The following is a 19,451-nucleotide window of genomic DNA, read 5'->3' as shown; positions in this document are numbered from 1 at the left end:
TCACCACAATGGACATCACATCGCGAAAACAATGAAACATAAGCAGTGGCTAAGTTCACATTTTTATTTCAACAATACAACAATAATATCATCGAAATATGCTTAAAACGGCTTGAATATTTGTTCATAAGTACAATTTCATGTATGTATGACGTGTAGTTGTGAAAGTTTCACTTTATATTTTTATGGTGCCTGCTCTTAAAACGTTTGAAAACAATGCGCATTAAATAAGGTTAAACAAGTAAAACTCCTTATTATCTTTATGGTATTGTTATTACCTAGGGTCGTTAAGCGGACTTTGAAATTGATAATCTTATCTTTAAATAGGCATAATGCTTATTGGGTTAAAATTAGATTAAGTATAGGAATTTATCAATAATAAGTTTATTAACCAAAAAAAGGCCAAAAAAGCAAATACAGAATCATAAACGTTGGAAACATCTGAATCGAAGTGAATGAATGCAAGTCAGGCAGGCTAAGTTGTGTTTGTGTTGTTAATCATCATAAGGGACAGTAGTGGGATTCAACCGGTTGTTAACAAGCGTATGTAGCCTATAGGCTTAAGTGTATATCGGCCTCAGGTCAATATGTTAAATAGAAGGATGTTAAAATATTTGAATCCCACCACTGATTAGGGGCTTGCTAATTAATAAAATTGGCTTTTACCATTATGACAGACTTTCATAAGAATGGGTCACCTAGTCACCTGGAACAACTTTCCGTTCTTTCAAGGCATGTACCATTCCATGCGCTTTGTTTGAAGTACTGTAATTATCAAATTACATTTTGTTAAAATTTAAACGGATGTCTACCTTCACCGTTTCCGCTAACAATATATTACGGAATTTTCCTGAAAAGCGATTTGAAAAAAACGCGCCACAGGCTTTTTTATAACCCCGGAGGCACAAATTTATTTGCGGTAAATTAATCTCGTAATAAATCGAGTATGCGTAAGTGTTTTGAAATAACTCTTAAGCAAACACTGACTAAATTACGTTTAGTCTTTTAGTCAACTATTGAAAAACTTGTTTTAAAGCTTGAAGTTTTTATAAACTTATTTCAGGAGACGGCATACTGTAAAAGTGCAACAGAAAACTGTCGAAAGAAATAAATTGCAAATTTAAAAATCCAGGGAATCAGTAGATCTACTGGATAGTTTTTTCAACCATTCTGACAAAAAGTGATATGAAGCAGTTTATGTTGTTTACGTTATTTCTACTTCTGTGTAATTTGGAAAAGGCGGAATCCCAAGGTTTCTCGATATAGATAACAAACTTATAATAAAGCTTTTTGCATTAACTCAGACAAGTTTTAAAATATTTTATTTCAACAGCAAAGCGCGGATTTTGTCCACGTCAGCCGGAAAAATTAGCTGAGGGTAGAACATGCGGAACGTTGTGTTCTAAAGCAAGGCCCTGTGTCAAACCAAACGTTAAATGCCGATGCGATGGCGATTGCGGACAAATATGCTTGAATCCGTGTGAGTTTTAAATTGGGCTTGTTTTTTTTTGGAAAAGACTAGTGATCAGTTTTGGAGTATGATCCCGATATTTTGTCACTTGTAGTGGGTGTTTGTCCCACACTTCGACCTATCCCAAACGGGAGGATAACATATTCCCGTCGAGGCAGAAAAAAATGGAGAACAACAGGAAGGTACCGATGTGATGACGGATATGCGATTCTTGGAGCTGCATTAAGAGTTTGCGAAAGCGACAGAAGGTGGTCTGGCGAAGCACCAGTCTGTACAGGTAATAAGCGGCTGTTACTAGCCTAATCACCCATCTTTTTCATTCATTGTACCATATCCAAAGGAGGTGCAAGACCAAAAATGGTATGGTGCAGACAAACTAAAGTCAACGTAGGTACCAAAAAAGTACCGAGAGCTAAATAATAGAGTCGTACTGATTCGACTCGATTGCTTTCCATGTATAGCTCGGTTTTAGATATCAAAAGATTTAACTTGACTCGCGTTATATTAGCCAAATGGCTCGACTTGAGTCACTTCTTTTAAAAGACTTTGCTTGACTTGCGGCTCGAGTTTGATCACTTGGTTATTGACGTATTTGTATAAAAACTTCGCAACCAAACACTCCATGTTCAAAATATTTTTTTCTGCTGCCCTGTCTTCTGAATAATGATATAAGTTACCGATCGATTTTTTTGTATTTTCCAGTACAAGTGCCGACAAGTTATAAATATAAGCTGACAAAGAGTTGTTGTTATTTAAATGGTTGTTATTTCTCTGACAGCTGCTCCCTCAAACTGCCCCGTGGTGCCTTTGTCTATACCTGACACATATTAAATTGTTTTTAAAGTTGCTTACGTAGATGGGAAAAACATCTTAAAATAATAATGCAATGAAATGTGTCGTTCTGAAGCAAATGATGCATACCAGGCAGTGTAAATATTTTCACGATACTGACTTATTTTTAGCTAGTGAATTAACTCCAAAAAGTTAAACGCGGAAACACTGTTGACTTGCGACGCCGCGTGACCTGTACTGTAATGCATTTCTCTCAGATATATCCCTGGCTTTATTCTGGAACCGGGCCGGACACTTTTTTGATGACATACACAAGTTACTTGGACTCTTTTACGCATATGCCTACGACGATCCGAGGACACCACAGATTGCAATCGACGATGGCGGTGGTGATATGTACGACAATGGGAATATGGTGAATAAAAGAAGACGTCGTATATAAGATATTACTATACCCTATAGTATAAAAATTAAGTTGTTCAAAAGTTGAAGTTTACGCGAATGTCTGATATATAACGACTTGAAACTGATGTCTAAATGTGTATCGGCTATCCGTTTTCTATTGGTCAGGTATATAATAATAAGCTACCGTCTTTTTATTTGCTGCTCGTTAAAAGTTTAATAAAGTTAAAAAAAGTTTTTGATTTGAAGATGAGCTTTATGAGAGTTGGTTATAGTATGCCGATTCATCTTCGTTTATAATGATACTTACAGGACCTAAAACCACAAAATGCCTATCACATCTCTGCTTCGATTAAATGTGTGTTCATTTGTAGGTGAGATTTTATGTTGATGGCGTTGTTCCTGCAAATCCTCTCCCGTACAACACCCAGCATAGGTAAAGCTTAGGTTGTGTCCACCGTAATGTTGAAATCATTTAAAATTTTTAACTAGTCGAGCTGATAAAAGTCACGCTTGTTCACTTTGCACTATATTTGACGTTTTGTTCTCTGTATACGTCTACATACCGTATTTTAAACAGAGGTTTATCCTATCATGTCATGGTGGGAGGTACAAGACATCCTTTTTTGATGTTGGCCTGGATAACCAATCGAAACCGAGCACGTCACACCTACACGATTGACGTAAGTTTTCCGATAACTAGCTTTAGTCATCTGTAACTGGTTATTATCTAGATATAGATAGATCGTGTCTACGTTAACTAACTAACGTGTTAACGTTAACTAAGACATGATATACACCTGGTTTATAACCTTTGTATTTGAAAATTTTTTGTAAGTTTATAATGCATTTCAGATTTGCATTGCATTTCGTTATGCATCTAATTTCAAATACTTTTTCATACCATTACTTCATTTTTGCTTCCATGGTGAAACTGCGTCACGGTTGAATTTATTACTCAGGTTCGTAGTGGGACGGGCGCAGACGGAAATGGAACAATTGTAACGTACAACGGAAAATTAACCGAAGGAAGGTCAACTTTGGAATACCACACCTTCCAAATAGTTGTCACTGCTGATCCAACCATCTGCGAGGTTTACTTTAACGTCTATAATCAGGTGGAAAACTGTTTCTGACAAAAGTAACTGCTGTAACGCTATAAGTAATTCAGTGTTGTAATAACTCGAGTCATTGACTTGACTCGAGTTGGAAAAATGGATATTTGTCTAAAGATTACAACACTCTGTAAAAAGTGACAACCAGATTAATTAATTTGTAGAAAAGTGAAGTTTTGATAATGGTTATAATTTCTTTACGGTAAAGAGATCTTCTAACAAGGTTTTGGAAGAGATACCGAATGTTTCTGATCGAATTTCTCACAACTTGTTTTATTTTTGTTTGGTATTGAATACTTCGTGGATTATTCCTTTGTGCAATTCAGGCTGTCTGGGGGTCCATTCCAGGAGATAGGTTTAATGTTAAGACTTTTTCAAAAGTTACCGATCCAGTAGCGAATTCAGTCATTTTGTCTGGAAGACCACGAAATGTATTGATGGGCTACATGTTGTTGTCCAGGTAATTATAGTACCGTATATATGCAGATGTTAAAGAGAAGTAGTTCTACCTTATGTAGTTTTCTATCGTAGTTCTACTCTCTATAAGTCTATAGTGTAGTTTTCTATGCACGCATGCATAAGTAGCACAAGTGAAATCACAAAGTTTTGCTTAATTTTATGGAATGCAGAAATGGCGTTGTAAAACTAACTGCCGGTACTATATGATGAAGCGTGCACTACACATTAAGTTTTTTCTTTACATTAAATACAGGATATGTATATTTTAAGCCATTTGCTTTTAGACCATTAGGGATCGTTATTACCCAATTGGAAATCCAGAGGACATTGTTTAGTTTCATGCAGCGTTTGCGAGGTACCAAAACTATTAACTACACTGCATACTCGTATATGGATGTTGCCTGTGGCTATGTGCGCCGTGCTCATAGCACCGAGATAACACTGGGACGCTATAGCACACGTATAGCTGCAGATTTACTGTACTAGTTTATTTTTCTACTCACATTAGCTTGCTTTCGCAGGAGAAACTAGAGATGTAGAAGATTTATTTCAATCAATAGGTTTGTTTGTCCATTTTATAATTTTATTAGTGATGAAATTAGTGAAATTTTCTTAACAGTTTCTTGCTTAAAGCATTTAAACCAAACTTTCTGTTTGGAATTTAATGTTAGGCGTAAGTATTATACTACACGTTTTTAAAACTGGTCGACAAAATAAACCACTCGCAAACATCAAACGTAAGAAATACTTCGTAAAAACGAAACTTTGCAGCTGTAAACCAAGCCTTGACTGCGATCAGTCAATCGAATCCACATTTTCAAACTTCTTATACCGACTGGTACTCTTACATCTATGATGGGGGGACAAACTCTATAGAAGATGGTGGCCGTAATATGTTTGACGGAGGAAACAAAGTGAGTGATAGTGGTGACAAAATGCTTGGTCGCTTTAGTTGATTTGGATAATAACTAAAAATTGAAATAATATTGAAACAGTAACTCACTTGCAACGATTTTTCTATTTAATTTTTTGGTATAATTGTTTACATGCAATGTAGCCCACGCATACAGTGAGTCATGCTGTATGTACTAAAATTCTTGTTTAAATTGTATTGTTAAAAAATCACTTCCGTTTTCTCCAAACAGTCAGTTCCAAATGTGTAGTGGTAAAAAAACTTCAACTTTTAGATAACCATTCATTACAATGGGAATCCTGACATTACTGAAGCCACATACGGCCAGTTCTACAAGTAAGTTGTAATGACACTGTTCTTGATTGGAAACAATACGTACAGTTAGTAATGTAAGCCTCTGCTTACTTTAGATCAATCAACTATGAGTTCCAAAGCGTGCCTTGGGATCCTTTCATATCTCTTCTTTGGGTTTCGAATGACAACAATCAACGATTAAACATAACCTTCCAGGTAAAGCAACTCGTTTTGCTCCTGTTGGCAAAAACATGTTTGATTAGCTGATTGATATTTTTTGATTACCATTGTTGTTGTTTTATTTTGGGTCTAACTCTTAGGTAACAGGTAAGTCAGGAAATGACGGTAGTGTCAGAATTTTCAGTGGAAATTTACCCTTTGGGAATTTTCGAACAACTTATCACGTTTTTGAAATAAGTGGAGGAACACATCCTACAATATGTGAAGTTTATTTCTCAGTGCACAACACTGCTGTAAGTATGATCGTTCGTAAAACGAATTAATAGTTTAATATTTTTACTCACCCTTTCTATCGAAACTGTCTGTATAAAGATCTAAAAAGCACAACTGTAAACAATGAAAGTGTATGCACTAGGAATGTGCCGCGAGGAAGATTATTCGGGTTCGTGCGAACCCGAATATCATGAAGGTCGACAAGAACGAATCCCGAATCTATTCGTATTAGAACCAAACAATAAAATTTCCTCCAAAAGTTGTCAAGTCTTGCTTCTAAAATGACGTAATCGATAAACAAATCGCTTTCTTTCGAAAAATAGTGTTTAAAAAACGATCGAAAAAGCAAAATCGTTAGGAAAACGACCTTTATTGTAAGTGCTGCTGACTCTAGTTTAGCTTTGTCGAGAAACTAGATCATCATTTTTTACGAAAGTCAGTAAATTGATAAGTAATATTGTATTCGGGTTCGCCATTGTTGGTATTCGTGTTCGCCCGAATCTTCCATAAAGGCGATATTCGGCGAATCTATTTGGGTTTGGGTTCGTATCGGCCCATCCCTAGTATGCACCGAGCGAGTTTTTGTAAATAACGTTTGAACTATAGTGTCTAAGATTGCATAGTGAGACATGTTTACGTTTAGGAATGGAAATCAGTACCGGCCCAATTTCGCTTTAGTAGGTTTACAACAAATACACACAGATTGGACAATTCTGTGCAGCTGTTGGGCAAGCCACGCAACATTATGTTAGGCTACACTTTGTTATCAAGGTAAGTTGTGTCACCAAGTAGCATACTTTAATTTCTGTGCAAGTTTTTATCACAAAATTACCTGCATGATTTCAGATTCCCAACAGCTGTTGTTGATGACCGGGAAATACGAGTCGTCCTTAACAAAATAATAGCAGCTATCACCACAATTGATATCTGATTAGAAATGATGGCTTGGTAGTTTCAGTGGCTGAAATTGATGGTTCAGACGCACAAATTTGAAACTTTTTGATTGGCTTTGCATAACGTTGAAGTTATTAAAAAATGTTCCATTCATTAATTCGTTACCATTTGAAGTACAGTATTGTCCAGTTATTACTCCAGTATCCGTATGCCAATGGGGTGGACGTCTGAAGTGTTCGCTGGGTGTAGAAGGTATACATGAGAGAATAAACTTTTAGTAAGATTGCATACAAGGCGTAAAGTTATTTCATCAAATCTTTGCGGTTGTGGCTCTTCGGCTTTCACCTCTTTAAATAAAATGCACATGTTACTGGAATAAAAAGAAACTAAAAGTATGACAAACTTTTAGCTGTTGGCTCATTCTATACAAATAACACACGTATTTTATCAAGTGCGCAGGAATTAGATCTATTACTGACTTTGTTGCAAAGGGTCAAAGGACAATCAGTCGTAAAAGCTGGAATCTCAAACATATAAGTTAATCATTTAATATCCATCTGTTCTTTATGCTAGGAAAAGTTATTCTTTGTTTGTGCTCTAATAGCGCAGCCAACGGTGGAGGAGAGGTTTAGTGGAAGTAGCTTTATTTTAGCGCTAAATGGAATGCTTGCGAGTTGCAAACAAAAATTGCACCAAAATAATTACGAATGTGCACACATTTTTTGTACCCCTAGGCCACAATCAAAATTTCCATTCTACAAAACAAAATTGAAAATAACGTGAAAAATTGAAGAGAATGTACGCACCTTGTTGTGATAGTCGCTACGATAAGGAAGCTTCATCACGTCGTCACTGCAGGTTTGGAAATAATTTTGTTCCATTCAAGCAAACATGCTTCTAAGGGCAATTCTGCTGGAGCGACTCTCGCTTGCTTAAAAGTGCATCGTTTCTTAAAAATGTTTGGAGCATTATGGACTGCTGTTTTGCTCACCTTTAACCGCTCAGAAAGCTTCATTATCTTAGCTAAAAATTTGAGCACGTTTTTCGGTCCATAGAGATGCTTTTTGGCCCATTTTCATTAGAAAATTATACACCTTTCTAGCTAAATTACTGAGGAGTAAATTGAATTAAAAACATCTTTTCAAATACCATTGTAAATAATTACAAACAATTGTCCCAGGGTGTATTTTCGGCTTTCGTCCAGGGCTTCGGAGCAGGCGTAAATTTTAAATTGCTCCAGCTCCAGCTCCAGCTCCGGAGCTGTCTTTTATCATAAATTAGCTCCAGCTCCAGCTCCGGAGCTCATTGATACCACTGCTCCGGCTCCATTACGTCACAAACTGAGGTTTAAGGATGAAGGCTCAATTTGGAATATATAGCTCAATGGGTCAGTCAGTAGTCAGTACCATCGGTTGCTACTATGAACATGTGACTGCTCTGCTGTCAAATCCCCAGTAATTCTTAATTTTGTGAAGGTTTGCTCTTAAATTATGTGAATTCAGCCAATAGTAATAGGCTAGTAACATAGCATCTTATGAAATACATCGGAGCCGGAGCTATGTTTGAAAAAACTGGCTCCAGCTCCTGCTCCGGCTCCAGCTCCAGCTCCTTTGAAAATGCACGGCTCCGGGGCTCCGGCTCCGGGCTCCAGCTCCGGCTCCAAAGCCCTGCTTTCGTCATCCATTACGGTTAAGCACAGTAAAAGCCAACAAAGACGTCGACACTAGTGTTAGTTAAAACATGCTGAGTGCCAGTGCCCAATGGTCAGCATTATGTGGCAGCCTTATTGTTATTGGGCAGAGAAAAATATTAACAGAGGGCTATTGGAAAACGCTTAAAAACACATTGCACATATCACTGGCAAAAGGACTTTTATCTCATCCACGACCATGCAAACTTACAGGTGAACCATTTTTTTGAAAATGGTTTTGATTATGAGTTTGTATTAGAAAATTATTAAGTGACATGTGTACACAATGGACTATTTTAGCAACTATATGTTTAAATAATTGATGTAAAATTAAAGAATGCATGGTTATCCTGATCAAAAACTTATTTGTGAAAAATAACAGTTAACAATGAGAAACAAAGGAAAATATTTAAAGTGAGGGGCATGGGACAAACCAAAAAGTAGTTGTCAGTAATGTAGACTGTAGAAAGAATACGCATTAATATCTAGTTAATAGTAGTTAAGCAGTTATTGCCATAAATAAGTGGCATAAAACGCAAATTCATCTCTCAATCATGACGTTGTTGGCGTATTACGTTTACATCTAAAAACAACCAGAGTTGGATCAATAGTAATTTGTAATTGAGCTGAATGTAATTAATTACATTTTTCATGTAATTGTAATTGTAATTGAAGCATTTTTATTTTGTGTAATTGTAATTTGATGAAATTTTTGCCTAATTACAATTTCAATTTCATTGTTATTGAGACCTGACAAGCACAACATAAAATAATTAAGCCTATTTACATAGGTGTGCTAATTACAATATAGTCTAAATCTTAATATTTCAAAAATGGATGAACAGCAAATAAACTCTTCCGAAACCTGTGCTGAACCATTTCCTACACCACTGTCAGAGTTTTTTAAATCTTTGACCAGTACTGAGGCTTGCTGCAACAATTGCAAAAAGAAATTCAAGTTTTCAACCAAGGCTTCATCAAACTTGATCACGCATTTGAAGAGATGTTCTCCCAATCTTTATCCTAAATATATAAACCTCAAAAGAAAACACCAGGAAAACAAGAAGAGGACAAAGGTAGATCAGAGTCAACTACCTATCAAGTCATTTTTCAAATTTCTTCTTCCCAGCGATTTGCTTCATATGATGCCACTCAAAAAGCATTAACAAAAGCTCTACTCAAATCATTAGCTTGTGATCAGTTACCATTAAGTATTGTAGATAGTCAAACATTCAGAAATCTGTTGTTGACTGCTGAACAGGGTTGCCATATTGGCTTTTTTGACGCCAGATTCTTCGAAACTGGCTTTTTTTATTACCGTTTGGCTTACAAAATTTTGTTTGGCTTATAAAATTTTGTTTGGCTTTTTTAATGAAAATTGAATTTAATTGCACAAATAATAATCCCTAATTTAGGAAGTGTGAAATAAATAATTATGTTATTATTTATAATATTCTTATTGGTTATTTCTTTAGTAACCGATTAATATTTTCAAACCTATCATAACAAACTTTACAACAATTTGGTTTTTTGATTTTAGTATAGGTTTTACAGATGTTGAGAGTATAGTGTTAGAGATGATGTACAGTTGACTCTATACTGTTAGGTGTATATTTTGGCTTTGGAATTCATTATTTCTTGCTTTTAAACCCATCATCATGCCAAAATGGAAACCATCATACGATAGCAACCGAAAATATAACATTGGATGGGAAAAAACATTTGTGTGGCTCAGTAAATCAACTGATGGCTCGAATTTAGCATATTGTAAACTGTGTAGATGCACTATTGTGCCAAGACTTTCAAATCTAACTAAACATGAGGTAACAGAAAAACACACAAAGAATACTCCATCTTCTTCCCAAAAAACACTCTCAGTGATAAAAAGGAGTGCAAAAACTGATGATAAAATTAAAACAGCCGAGTTACAAATTGTTGTTAGCATATCTTGCCATAGTGCCATACGCACCATTGATCACATGAGTGAAATAATGGTAGCCCATGGAATTGGCAGCACCCTTGGTCAGATAAAATTGCACAGGACAAAGTGTATAGCACTAATTAAAAATGTTATTTCACCAGAAATAAAATCTGATTTAATTCAAGATCTTCAAAACAAGAAGTACACACTTATCGTTGATGAAGAAATTTTTATGTAATTTATGTGTAACTTGTGATTAAATTGTAATTTTGTGGTTAGTAAAATTATTTGGCTTTTATTTTTTCTCATCTTGGCTTTACATGATCACTGGGATCTGGCAACCCTGCTGCTGAACCAAGATATGTAATACCAAGCCGCTCCACATTTAGAAATTCCCTTATACCAACGGTTATTCAGCAAATGGAAGAAGAGATGAGACGTGAACTTGCACGTTTGTCAAATGTTTACTTGACAATTGATCTCTGGACTAACCGCAACATGACAAGTTTCTTGGGCATCACTATGCATTTTGTTGATGCAGAATGGAAGCTACGCAGCTTTGTCCTGGCAGTGGACTCATTTTTAGGACGGCATACAGCTGAAAACATTGCTGAGGCTTATGACAACGTAATAGAAAAGTTTAGACTTACAACAAAAGTAAAAAAGGTTGTGTCAAACAATGCTTCCTCCATGATAAAAGCATTTCAGGTTTCCCTTCCTGAGTTCACACTGCATAAAACTGGTGAAGAAATCAATGAGGACAATGAGAAACAGTTGAATCCTGATCCTGAACAAGAAATGTCCGAGGAGGGTGCTGATTTACATGCTCTTCTCACTTACTTACCAGAAAGAGTAAGCTGTTTTGCTCATACACAACAACTTTGTATTAAGGATTGTCTGCAACATTCGGAGTTTGCTAAGTCTTACGTTGGGAACCAGCTGGGAAAGGTGGCCAAAATTGTAAATTCAGTAAGAAAATCTGTAAATGCTACCTCTTATTTGCAACGTAAAAAAATAACGTTAAGAGCACAGAATGTGACAAAATGGAATTCGCAGCTTGTTATGTTGCAAAGTGTCTTAAAGGAGCACGAAGAAGTTAACGCGGCTCTCACCTTGATCCAGTCACGGGAAAAAATAACAAATCAAGATTATTTGGCATTGAGTGAGCTCGTGAGTGTGCTACTGCCTTTCAAGGAAGCAATGCAGCAAGTTAAACGAGAAAATATTGTAACATCCTCTTGCATTTGTCCGGTAGTGCTTGGCTTACTGAAAGCAATGGAACAAGTGAAAAACTCAAATCTCCACTATTGCCAGAAACTGGCAGCTAATCTTAAAGACTCTGTTTCTAAAAGGTTGTTGCCATATATAAATTCTCCGGACAACAGACTTGCATTTCTTCTTGATCCACGATTTAAAAACAGCTGGTTGTTAACAGTCGCTTAAAAAATTTTTCTGTGTTTGTATTTTTCAGTACTCATGATTAGGAATAGTTGAAATATTCGAAAACGTTCGAGTTTTTTTTAATTAAAGGGTATTCTACATATCATGAATGAAACATGAATAGTTTATGATTGTTGCTAATTACGTCGCTACGGTTCTCAAAGAGCACCTCTCTACCGAAGTTGAATTTATGATTAATCAATTACATGTTTAACAGTAATTGTAATTTGATATTTTTAGCGCGGAATAATGGTAATGTAATTGAAACATGTAAGGGAGTAATTGTAATTGATCTGAATAACAGTAATGTGATTGATCCAACTCTGAAAACAACCCGGATGTACAATCAATGATGACGTCAACGAACCAATCAAGTCAAACATCTTCTGGCGAACCGATGGGGGCTGCATCGAATCTAATTGTGGAAGCCATAACAAATCCGAACATCGAAAAAAATAAAGACGTGAAAAGACCACTGTCTAGTCCAGAAAATATAGACCAACAACCCAAAAAGAAAACCATGAGTTGCTGCGAAAAGAAATTCAACATAACCTGCCCTAAGTGTCATGCTGAAAGCTGGACTAACGAAGACTGTCTTTCATTCCATTGTTGGGCGTGTAAGATCGAGTATATGATCATAACCCCTTGTTGTGACGATCAGCAGCGATTTCTTGTGCAGTTCGGGAAAACTTCCGTCTCATGCCCTCTTTGTCAAGATTCGATGATAAAACTTCCGTGTTGCAGGACCTTTGAACCAGAATTCAGAACTATCGAAAGTTTCTTCGATAGTGCGAGTTGTAAAAAGATTTTGGTTTAGTGTAAATATTATCCTTGGTGCTCCAACGAGCAGACGCTGCAGCAACCTTAATTGTAAGTGTAAAATCATTAATTGCGACTGTGAAACTGTGTGCGTCCAGTACTTTGCTACAAACGACAAATACTCTTGTTCTTGTCTTGTGCTTTTTCAGCTTGTGCAACCACTATAAGGAGACATTAGTAGGACCAAGATTTGAGCAAAGGTTTAAAACTAGCTGTGATATCTGTAAATCTCATAGAAGAGAATTTAAAAGGTTGAACTTCAATCACTCTTGAAATCGCAAAAATGATGAAAAAACTGTTGATCGGTGTGAAATCTAGATGATGTGTTTGTATGACTTGCTAAAAAGATTTAAAACCGCCAACAAATGCCTTGATCATTCTGAAACTAGATCGGTTGCAACTAGTTATCCGCAGCGCCTGTGAAACAAACATTACTTTTCATCGCGATTCAGCAAAAAAACACTGATTAAAACTTTCTTTTTATACATTTCCAAGTATGCAATTTTTTTGGATTCTGAAGTGTGTAACTTCATAAGGGTTGGGAAATTGGAAGGTAACATTTCAGTAAACTTGTACAGTTAGACCTCAACTCAAGTTAAAAAGCATGCCTAAACAAAACCAGTACAAAGCTAGTAACTTGTTTTTTTTTTAGAAGCAAACAAATGTAATTGGCGAAAGGATATCACTAAAAACCTAAATTCGTTTAATCCTTTAAAGCAGTGGTTCTCAAAGTGGGGTTCGCGAGACCATTTTCTGGGACCGCGAAGCACCTTCCAAAAAAAAAGGCACTACTTGCCATCAAGCCAAAAGCTTGAAACCGGTTGAATGTGATTCACGATATTAGTAGGGTTGCGTTGTCCAAAACGGAACCAAACGTAACCGAACTGGTTGCAAAGAAGCAGGTACACCCGTCACGATGATACCATAAAACCAACGTGTTGTTTTGTGTTGATTTTTTAAGGGACCGTGAGGCATTTAAAAAAATTGCTAGGAGACCGTTGCGTACTTTCTTTTCAAAAAGTTTGAGAACCACTGCTTTAAAGGGTGCGACGACACATGAAAATATTTCTAGTGGTTGCAAGGAATAAATACGGTTGGGAAAAACCTGTTTATTGAATACGTTGTTTTGTTTGTTTGTGCGTTTCTTCTTTCCCAAACTAGATTTCCGGGCATGAGGTCATCAGCCATGTGATTGTATGTTTGTCCAATCTTTTCAGACCACGCACACCATGTGGGGGCCGATGGATTGGGCGGTCATTGATGACGTGGTCTGCTGTCTGCTCTGTGGCACCACACTCGCATCCTGATGAGGGAGCCAGTCCTCATTTGTGCATATCTGAGCGAAAACGTCCGACGCCGGTGCGCAGGCGGTTGAGCCTGACCCAAGCAGGTCTTGCGAGGGACATTCCCGATGGGTTTGGGTCGGCTATGAAGTCACAGAGTCTGGAGGTGTTGTTTTGCCACTCCGTGCTCCACATGTGGTTCGTCCAGTGCGCCGCACTTAGTCCGAGGTCTTCTGCGCTACTGAGTAGCTGTTGTGCGGCTGGTACAAAGGGGTGTCTTGATTTCAGTCGCTGCTTTCCAGATGGTGGTCGATCTGGTTAATTGCTCGGTTTTGACAATCTTCGCTTCGCATATCTTCTTGTTAGATATGGTACTGACAGAGGGGACCACGTGAAGATGCTTGTCTTCCCCCCCCAGAATGTTGCCGCTAATATTCTTTTAATGAAATTGCAGGTAAAACGGATTTTTTGTAATTTTTAATTATCCGCAAAACATTTACAAAATACGCTGTGCTATCGCATTGGCGCAATGCCAGTGAATATAGTATTGGGTGTATTTCAAAATGATGTTCCATCTAACTCAATTTTTCAACTATGGAATCATGATGAAATTTTACATATGTGAGCCACAGGAGGCTTGAAGTTAAACAATTTAGCGCTGCTGTCTATTTTATATTGTAACTTTTTTGCATTGCTGTAGTGACCACAAGTTAAAGGTTTTATTTTCTTGTATTTTTAGCCCATTTAACAAAACTGGTACAAGAATTGTACTTACGAAGGCCGGGTCAGGAATGTTAATGAAGTTTTAGGTTATCACTAGGGCAAGTTTTTGCAACTTTTTTTTTACAGCTTCCGGCAGTTTCCTAAATACTCAGAATTTATGTAGTATGATGTTTTAAGCTGTTTGTAGGAATTTTATATTGCAACTTCTATCAAGTATTGCACAAAATGTGAAAGAGTGATTTAAAAAACATGCTATTTCTGGTATGGTTCTATTCTCTTTGATTTGCGTAACAAAGAGCTATGTGATGGATTAGCTGCATTTGGCTATTGATTTTGTTGAAGTCGCCAACACTGAGTTTTGCTGCAATGCCTTGGATCAAGTTTGCAGACCTAGGGGGTTTGGGTTGTGGTATTTGACTTGTTTTGGGGAGGGGGAGGGGTGGGTTATCGCTTTGCTGTTTGGCTTTTTGCGGAAAATTATTTCCGCATTGCGTTATTTTCTTGCTGCGTACCGACAAAAAATGTAATTTTCGGCGGTCTCGCCAGGCCGTCCGTGAATTGGGAAAGTACCAAATTTGACAGCGAAATGCTGTCATGTAGGTTTCAAACCTAAAGAACATAAAAATGTATGCACGATCGATTGAATAGCGAAGAAAGAAACGGAACAAGCAGACACCCTGCAAATCTTAATTAAACTGTTAGGTTATATAACGGAACCTTTCGAGTATCTCATACCCAAACAATTTGAAAAAACTTGTGCATAAATGCAACTTTCTCACGATTTTAGTGCAACAAAAACTCGCCCTAGTTATCACAAAAAGCTTATTGCACATTTCGTGTCTTTCAAAAAAAAAAAACAGCTTTAGCCTAGATACTCGCTCTGAGCTTCTTTGCAAAAATTTCTCAACGCTTATAGGGTAGAACCCTACAAGGATGACTCTCACTCTGGCGGATAGAATCAAGAACAGATGGAAGTTTGATCCTCCTGCCTTCAAAAGAGAAAAGGAAGTGCTGATTAAACTCAGCTCCACCAAAAAAGACAAGAAATCTATGGCCTCTTGAAGAGCACGGGCATACCGTTCAACAAGCTAGAAGTAATCATTGTCGACCCGACAAATCAAATTGGAGTTACTTGTATTCACAAATCAGCAGCTCTAATCTTAGACCGAAAACCCCAGCCTTGCGAGGAGGTTATCTCCGCGTTAGCCTTCGCAGAAGAACATGTGAGGGTGACAATCGGATGGGTCCTCACCGTTTTCTCCTATCAATTCCTCGTCGATGCTTTAAGCACAATCGGAGAGGTCAAGGTACACTGAATAGGCAAAGATACTTATGAAGGCTTAAAAGACGGTCGAAGACTGTTTAAGATGAAGAAGAAAGACCTATCAAGCAACCCATTGCCATCCTACACATACTTACGAAGCCACCTACCAAAGATCATTCCCACTCTTGCAAGAACAACATAAAGATCCCCAAAAAGAGTCACCAATACAACAATCAAACCCGATGAACAAGAATTCGAGGATTCAACCTGCCAGATTGGACTTTTTCGACGGTGAAATCACCGACCAAAACGGTGCTACCATTGCTCATTAGAGCAACGACCCCATTATCAACAAAATGATCTTTGACAAATGCCGGATCCAAAAAGACCCAACTCTGAGCACGAGCGGAGGAAACGACAATTCCTCCTCCGATATAATCAACAGGAAAATTCTCTACTCGCCATCCCAGAAGACCAACTCGACCCTGCGCCACCTGCAGGACATAACGCAACAACACTCCAAAGAAGGAGACAAAAAAGAAACGCAACCGAGACAGAGACTCTTCAGTTCTAGCCGATGTGCCCCCAAAGCGAAAAATAAAAGCAAATTTCAGAGAAGAACCACTAGACAAAGAACAAGAAGAGGTTTTCCACCACCAGGAGGAAACACTCACCACGTTTGAATGTGTGTGCGGCGAACTTCTTGCTAGACCGTACAGATTCTCACAATGTATTTTTAGTTTTTGACATAAGATAACTATGGGAGGAAAAACAATTGGGCAAACAGCATGTCTGCCAAAGAAAGGAAACAAAACTAACTAAGCTACAGTCAGAAAAAAAGCAATTTAGTTGTAAAAATCAATAAAGGATATAAAAGTCGCTCTTCCTTAAACAGACCTGTAATTGAATTGAAAAACGCTCTTCCACCATGCCCAACAAAACAGGTTGAAGCAGTTACTCAACTTGCAAGGTCTTTGAATTGTAAGTTTGTGCCCTTTATACCTAGTAGTGGTCGAGCAGGGAGATCAAAAATTGTGAATCAAGAAGCTACTGCAGATGCAATTTGTGATTTTTTGCAGCGACCTGATGCATCGTATGTGTTCCCTTGTCAAAATAACCAAGTTTATATAAAAAGAAAAAATGGTGAAAAAGTATTCAAACAAAAAGCATTAATGTGGACAATCCGAGAGCTCACTTCACTCATGCAGGATTCTTCAGATGATCCCAATAACAACAAAAAATTTTCCACTTAGTACAGGTTTATAAAACTTAACAAACAATTTACGTATTAGGGAGAGATTCCGAGAAACACTTGTTTATGCCCGCTTTGTGAAAACATTACTTTAGTTTTGTGAAGCAGTGAACAAAGTTAATGACACAATTTCTCTTCCATCAAAATGCCACACCTTTTGTAAAAAGCTGTAATTTGCAGTCCAATGAAAAACATCTGTGCCCAAGAACTATGTTCTGAATGTCCAGATGCAAATTTTGATGATATTCATTGCATAGAAATAGATAATATTCCGTAGGCCAGCTATACATGGAAGAAAATTAGTGGCCGTTCCTATCCTGAAAAGTTTTAGTTGACATTAGTGGTTCAGAAGCCTATGACAAAATAAAAATAGATGTAGCTTCACTGAAAATACAATATTAAGAGCACAAAGCATGCAATATAAATTGGACATAGATGGTTTGCAGCAAGGGGAAGCAGTGAGCCACGTAGACTAGTCAATGAACTACAAAAATGTCAATCAAAATGAAGTTAAGGCTTCTTTTTTTCACTGTTTACAGCGAATGAGACCAGAGAACCAGATCATAGAATGAACATTCTGGCAGCGTAATGCAATATGTTGTTGAAAAAAGCATCAAAGTGAAACTAGTGTATCACTCCAAAAGGTTAAATTTTAGTCAGATGTATGTAGCTCACAATTTCGATGTCAGTATGTGTTTTACCTGTTGACTAAATATCCCCAAAGCATTCAATTGGAATAGAATTATTTTCAGGCTAATCATGGAAAGGAGGCAGTCGATGGATTGGGGGGAACAGTAAAAAGCTGCGTTTTGCAAAAAGTTAAAGCTAACAAAGTAATTATTCAGACACCAGAAGAGTTTTTAAAGTTTGCTAACAGTAGTTTAATACTCGGGAAATATATATTTTACACAGTATCATGTACGTAGACTGCAACAGGAAGAAGGAAAACATGTTTCAGTTTTTATGATAAGATTAATGCACAAAACAAAATCAAGTTAAGTAAAAAAGTGTACAATGTGGAAACGGCACAGCCATTTTCTTGTCTGGATCATGTGATTGTCAATAATGAAGGTGAGTAATTTCAAGGACAGGTTACATCAACCACTTGTCGCCTTGGAGATGGAAAATTTAATGTTATGCACAAGAGTCTGAAGCATTGGAGTTGGCCAAATACAGTAGATGAATTTGAGTATGATCTGAGCCTAAGCAAAAAATTGCAGTACCGATTCTAGTAGCAAAACGAGGAACTGGATTATTCAGAAATCCTGAGCTTGAACATGTATGGGGTGTTTACGGAGGCAAATTATGTGTTGTAATAAATTCTTGCAAGAATTCCTTTTATGAGTAAAGCCACGACAAAAGACATGCTGCAATCTTTTTTAATTAAACACTATTGACTGAAGTGCTTGTGTGTTGAACTTATTGTTCATTTTGTTTCATTTGCAAGAATTGAATACCACTGTTTGTATAATGTTTTATAAACATAAGATAAATATGATAAATGATACTTATTGGCCATTGAGTAAAAATTATAACTTAAGAACATGCAAAAAGTTGACTATCACTTTGTTCTCAATCTGTCACAAAATATGTGTAACACACAAAACAAAATACTGTACATGGTTAATGACATCTAGAGGATTTAGGGTAAAAAAGCTTTGCGGTTGAGACAAAAGTGGGCACCAGTGCAAACATGAGGTTTTTCTATCCCTTCCGTCCGTCACAAAACAGAAATATCTTATAAAATTTTTGGTTTTGAAAATATGTCATCATGTGGGTATGAAGCTTGGTCATGCCAGCATGAAATAACCTCGCAACATTGTATTATTTGATTCAACTTTTTTGGTAATTCTTGCATAAATGTACAAGTTTTTCTGTCTGTCACAATATTGATATGAAATACACCCTATTCTAAGCCTTTCATTTTTTCCTTAATTTGATATATTCTATATCTGAAAACATATCCACAACTCATCTGACTAAGAGATACTTCTGACACACTTCTCACAACTTGTGGACACTTAGATTCAGCAAACGCCAGCAGGAATTCTTTAACTATCTCACCATCTGAAAAAGTTTTTCGTGTTTGCTGAGAATCTTTGCAATCTTGAAGCTCAGAGCAGTATTAGTAAAATCAGTCTCAGATGTTCTGGTTAATACTTGCTGTTGTGCTTGCAGGTTCTTGGTTAACTTGTCTGAAAGCTGTCTTTTTTCCTCCATGGTGTACTTTTCATTATAATTTCTTTCGAAATGTCATTTAAAATTG

At 37.0% G+C, this 19,451-nt stretch overlaps 1 protein-coding gene across 1 annotated transcript; it reads left to right on the top strand.

The window, feature by feature from the left end:
• Positions 1–972: 972 nt before the first annotated feature.
• Positions 973–7,195, top strand: LOC143453091 (uncharacterized). Its single transcript, XM_076954240.1, has 16 exons — positions 973–1,252; positions 1,334–1,480; positions 1,566–1,748; positions 2,521–2,678; positions 3,040–3,101; positions 3,246–3,348; positions 3,628–3,783; positions 4,107–4,240; positions 4,524–4,594; positions 4,761–4,799; positions 5,011–5,153; positions 5,427–5,488; positions 5,563–5,662; positions 5,767–5,919; positions 6,543–6,670; positions 6,746–7,195. Exons 1-16 carry the CDS (start codon positions 1,186–1,188, stop codon positions 6,828–6,830), a joined length of 1,791 nt encoding a protein of 596 aa, XP_076810355.1. The 5' UTR covers positions 973–1,185; the 3' UTR covers positions 6,831–7,195.
• The last annotated feature ends 12,256 nt before the right edge of the window (positions 7,196–19,451 follow it).

This window comes from Clavelina lepadiformis, chromosome 4 (assembly GCF_947623445.1).
Source record: "Clavelina lepadiformis chromosome 4, kaClaLepa1.1, whole genome shotgun sequence".
Taxonomy (NCBI): Eukaryota; Metazoa; Chordata; class Ascidiacea; order Aplousobranchia; family Clavelinidae; genus Clavelina; species Clavelina lepadiformis.
The sequence above is the reverse complement of the archived record's forward strand: the minus strand, read 5'-3'. Positions and strand labels throughout refer to the sequence as shown.

Coding starts and splice junctions, on each gene's coding strand:
- LOC143453091 (XM_076954240.1), top strand. CDS start 1,186: ATGAAGCAGTTTATGTTGTTTACGTTATTTCTACTTCTGTGTAATTTG. Junction 2,679..3,039: donor TGTACGACAATGGGAATATG/GTGAATAAAAGA, acceptor GTTCATTTGTAG/GTGAGATTTTATGTTGATGG. Junction 5,920..6,542: donor TCTCAGTGCACAACACTGCT/GTAAGTATGATC, acceptor GTTTACGTTTAG/GAATGGAAATCAGTACCGGC.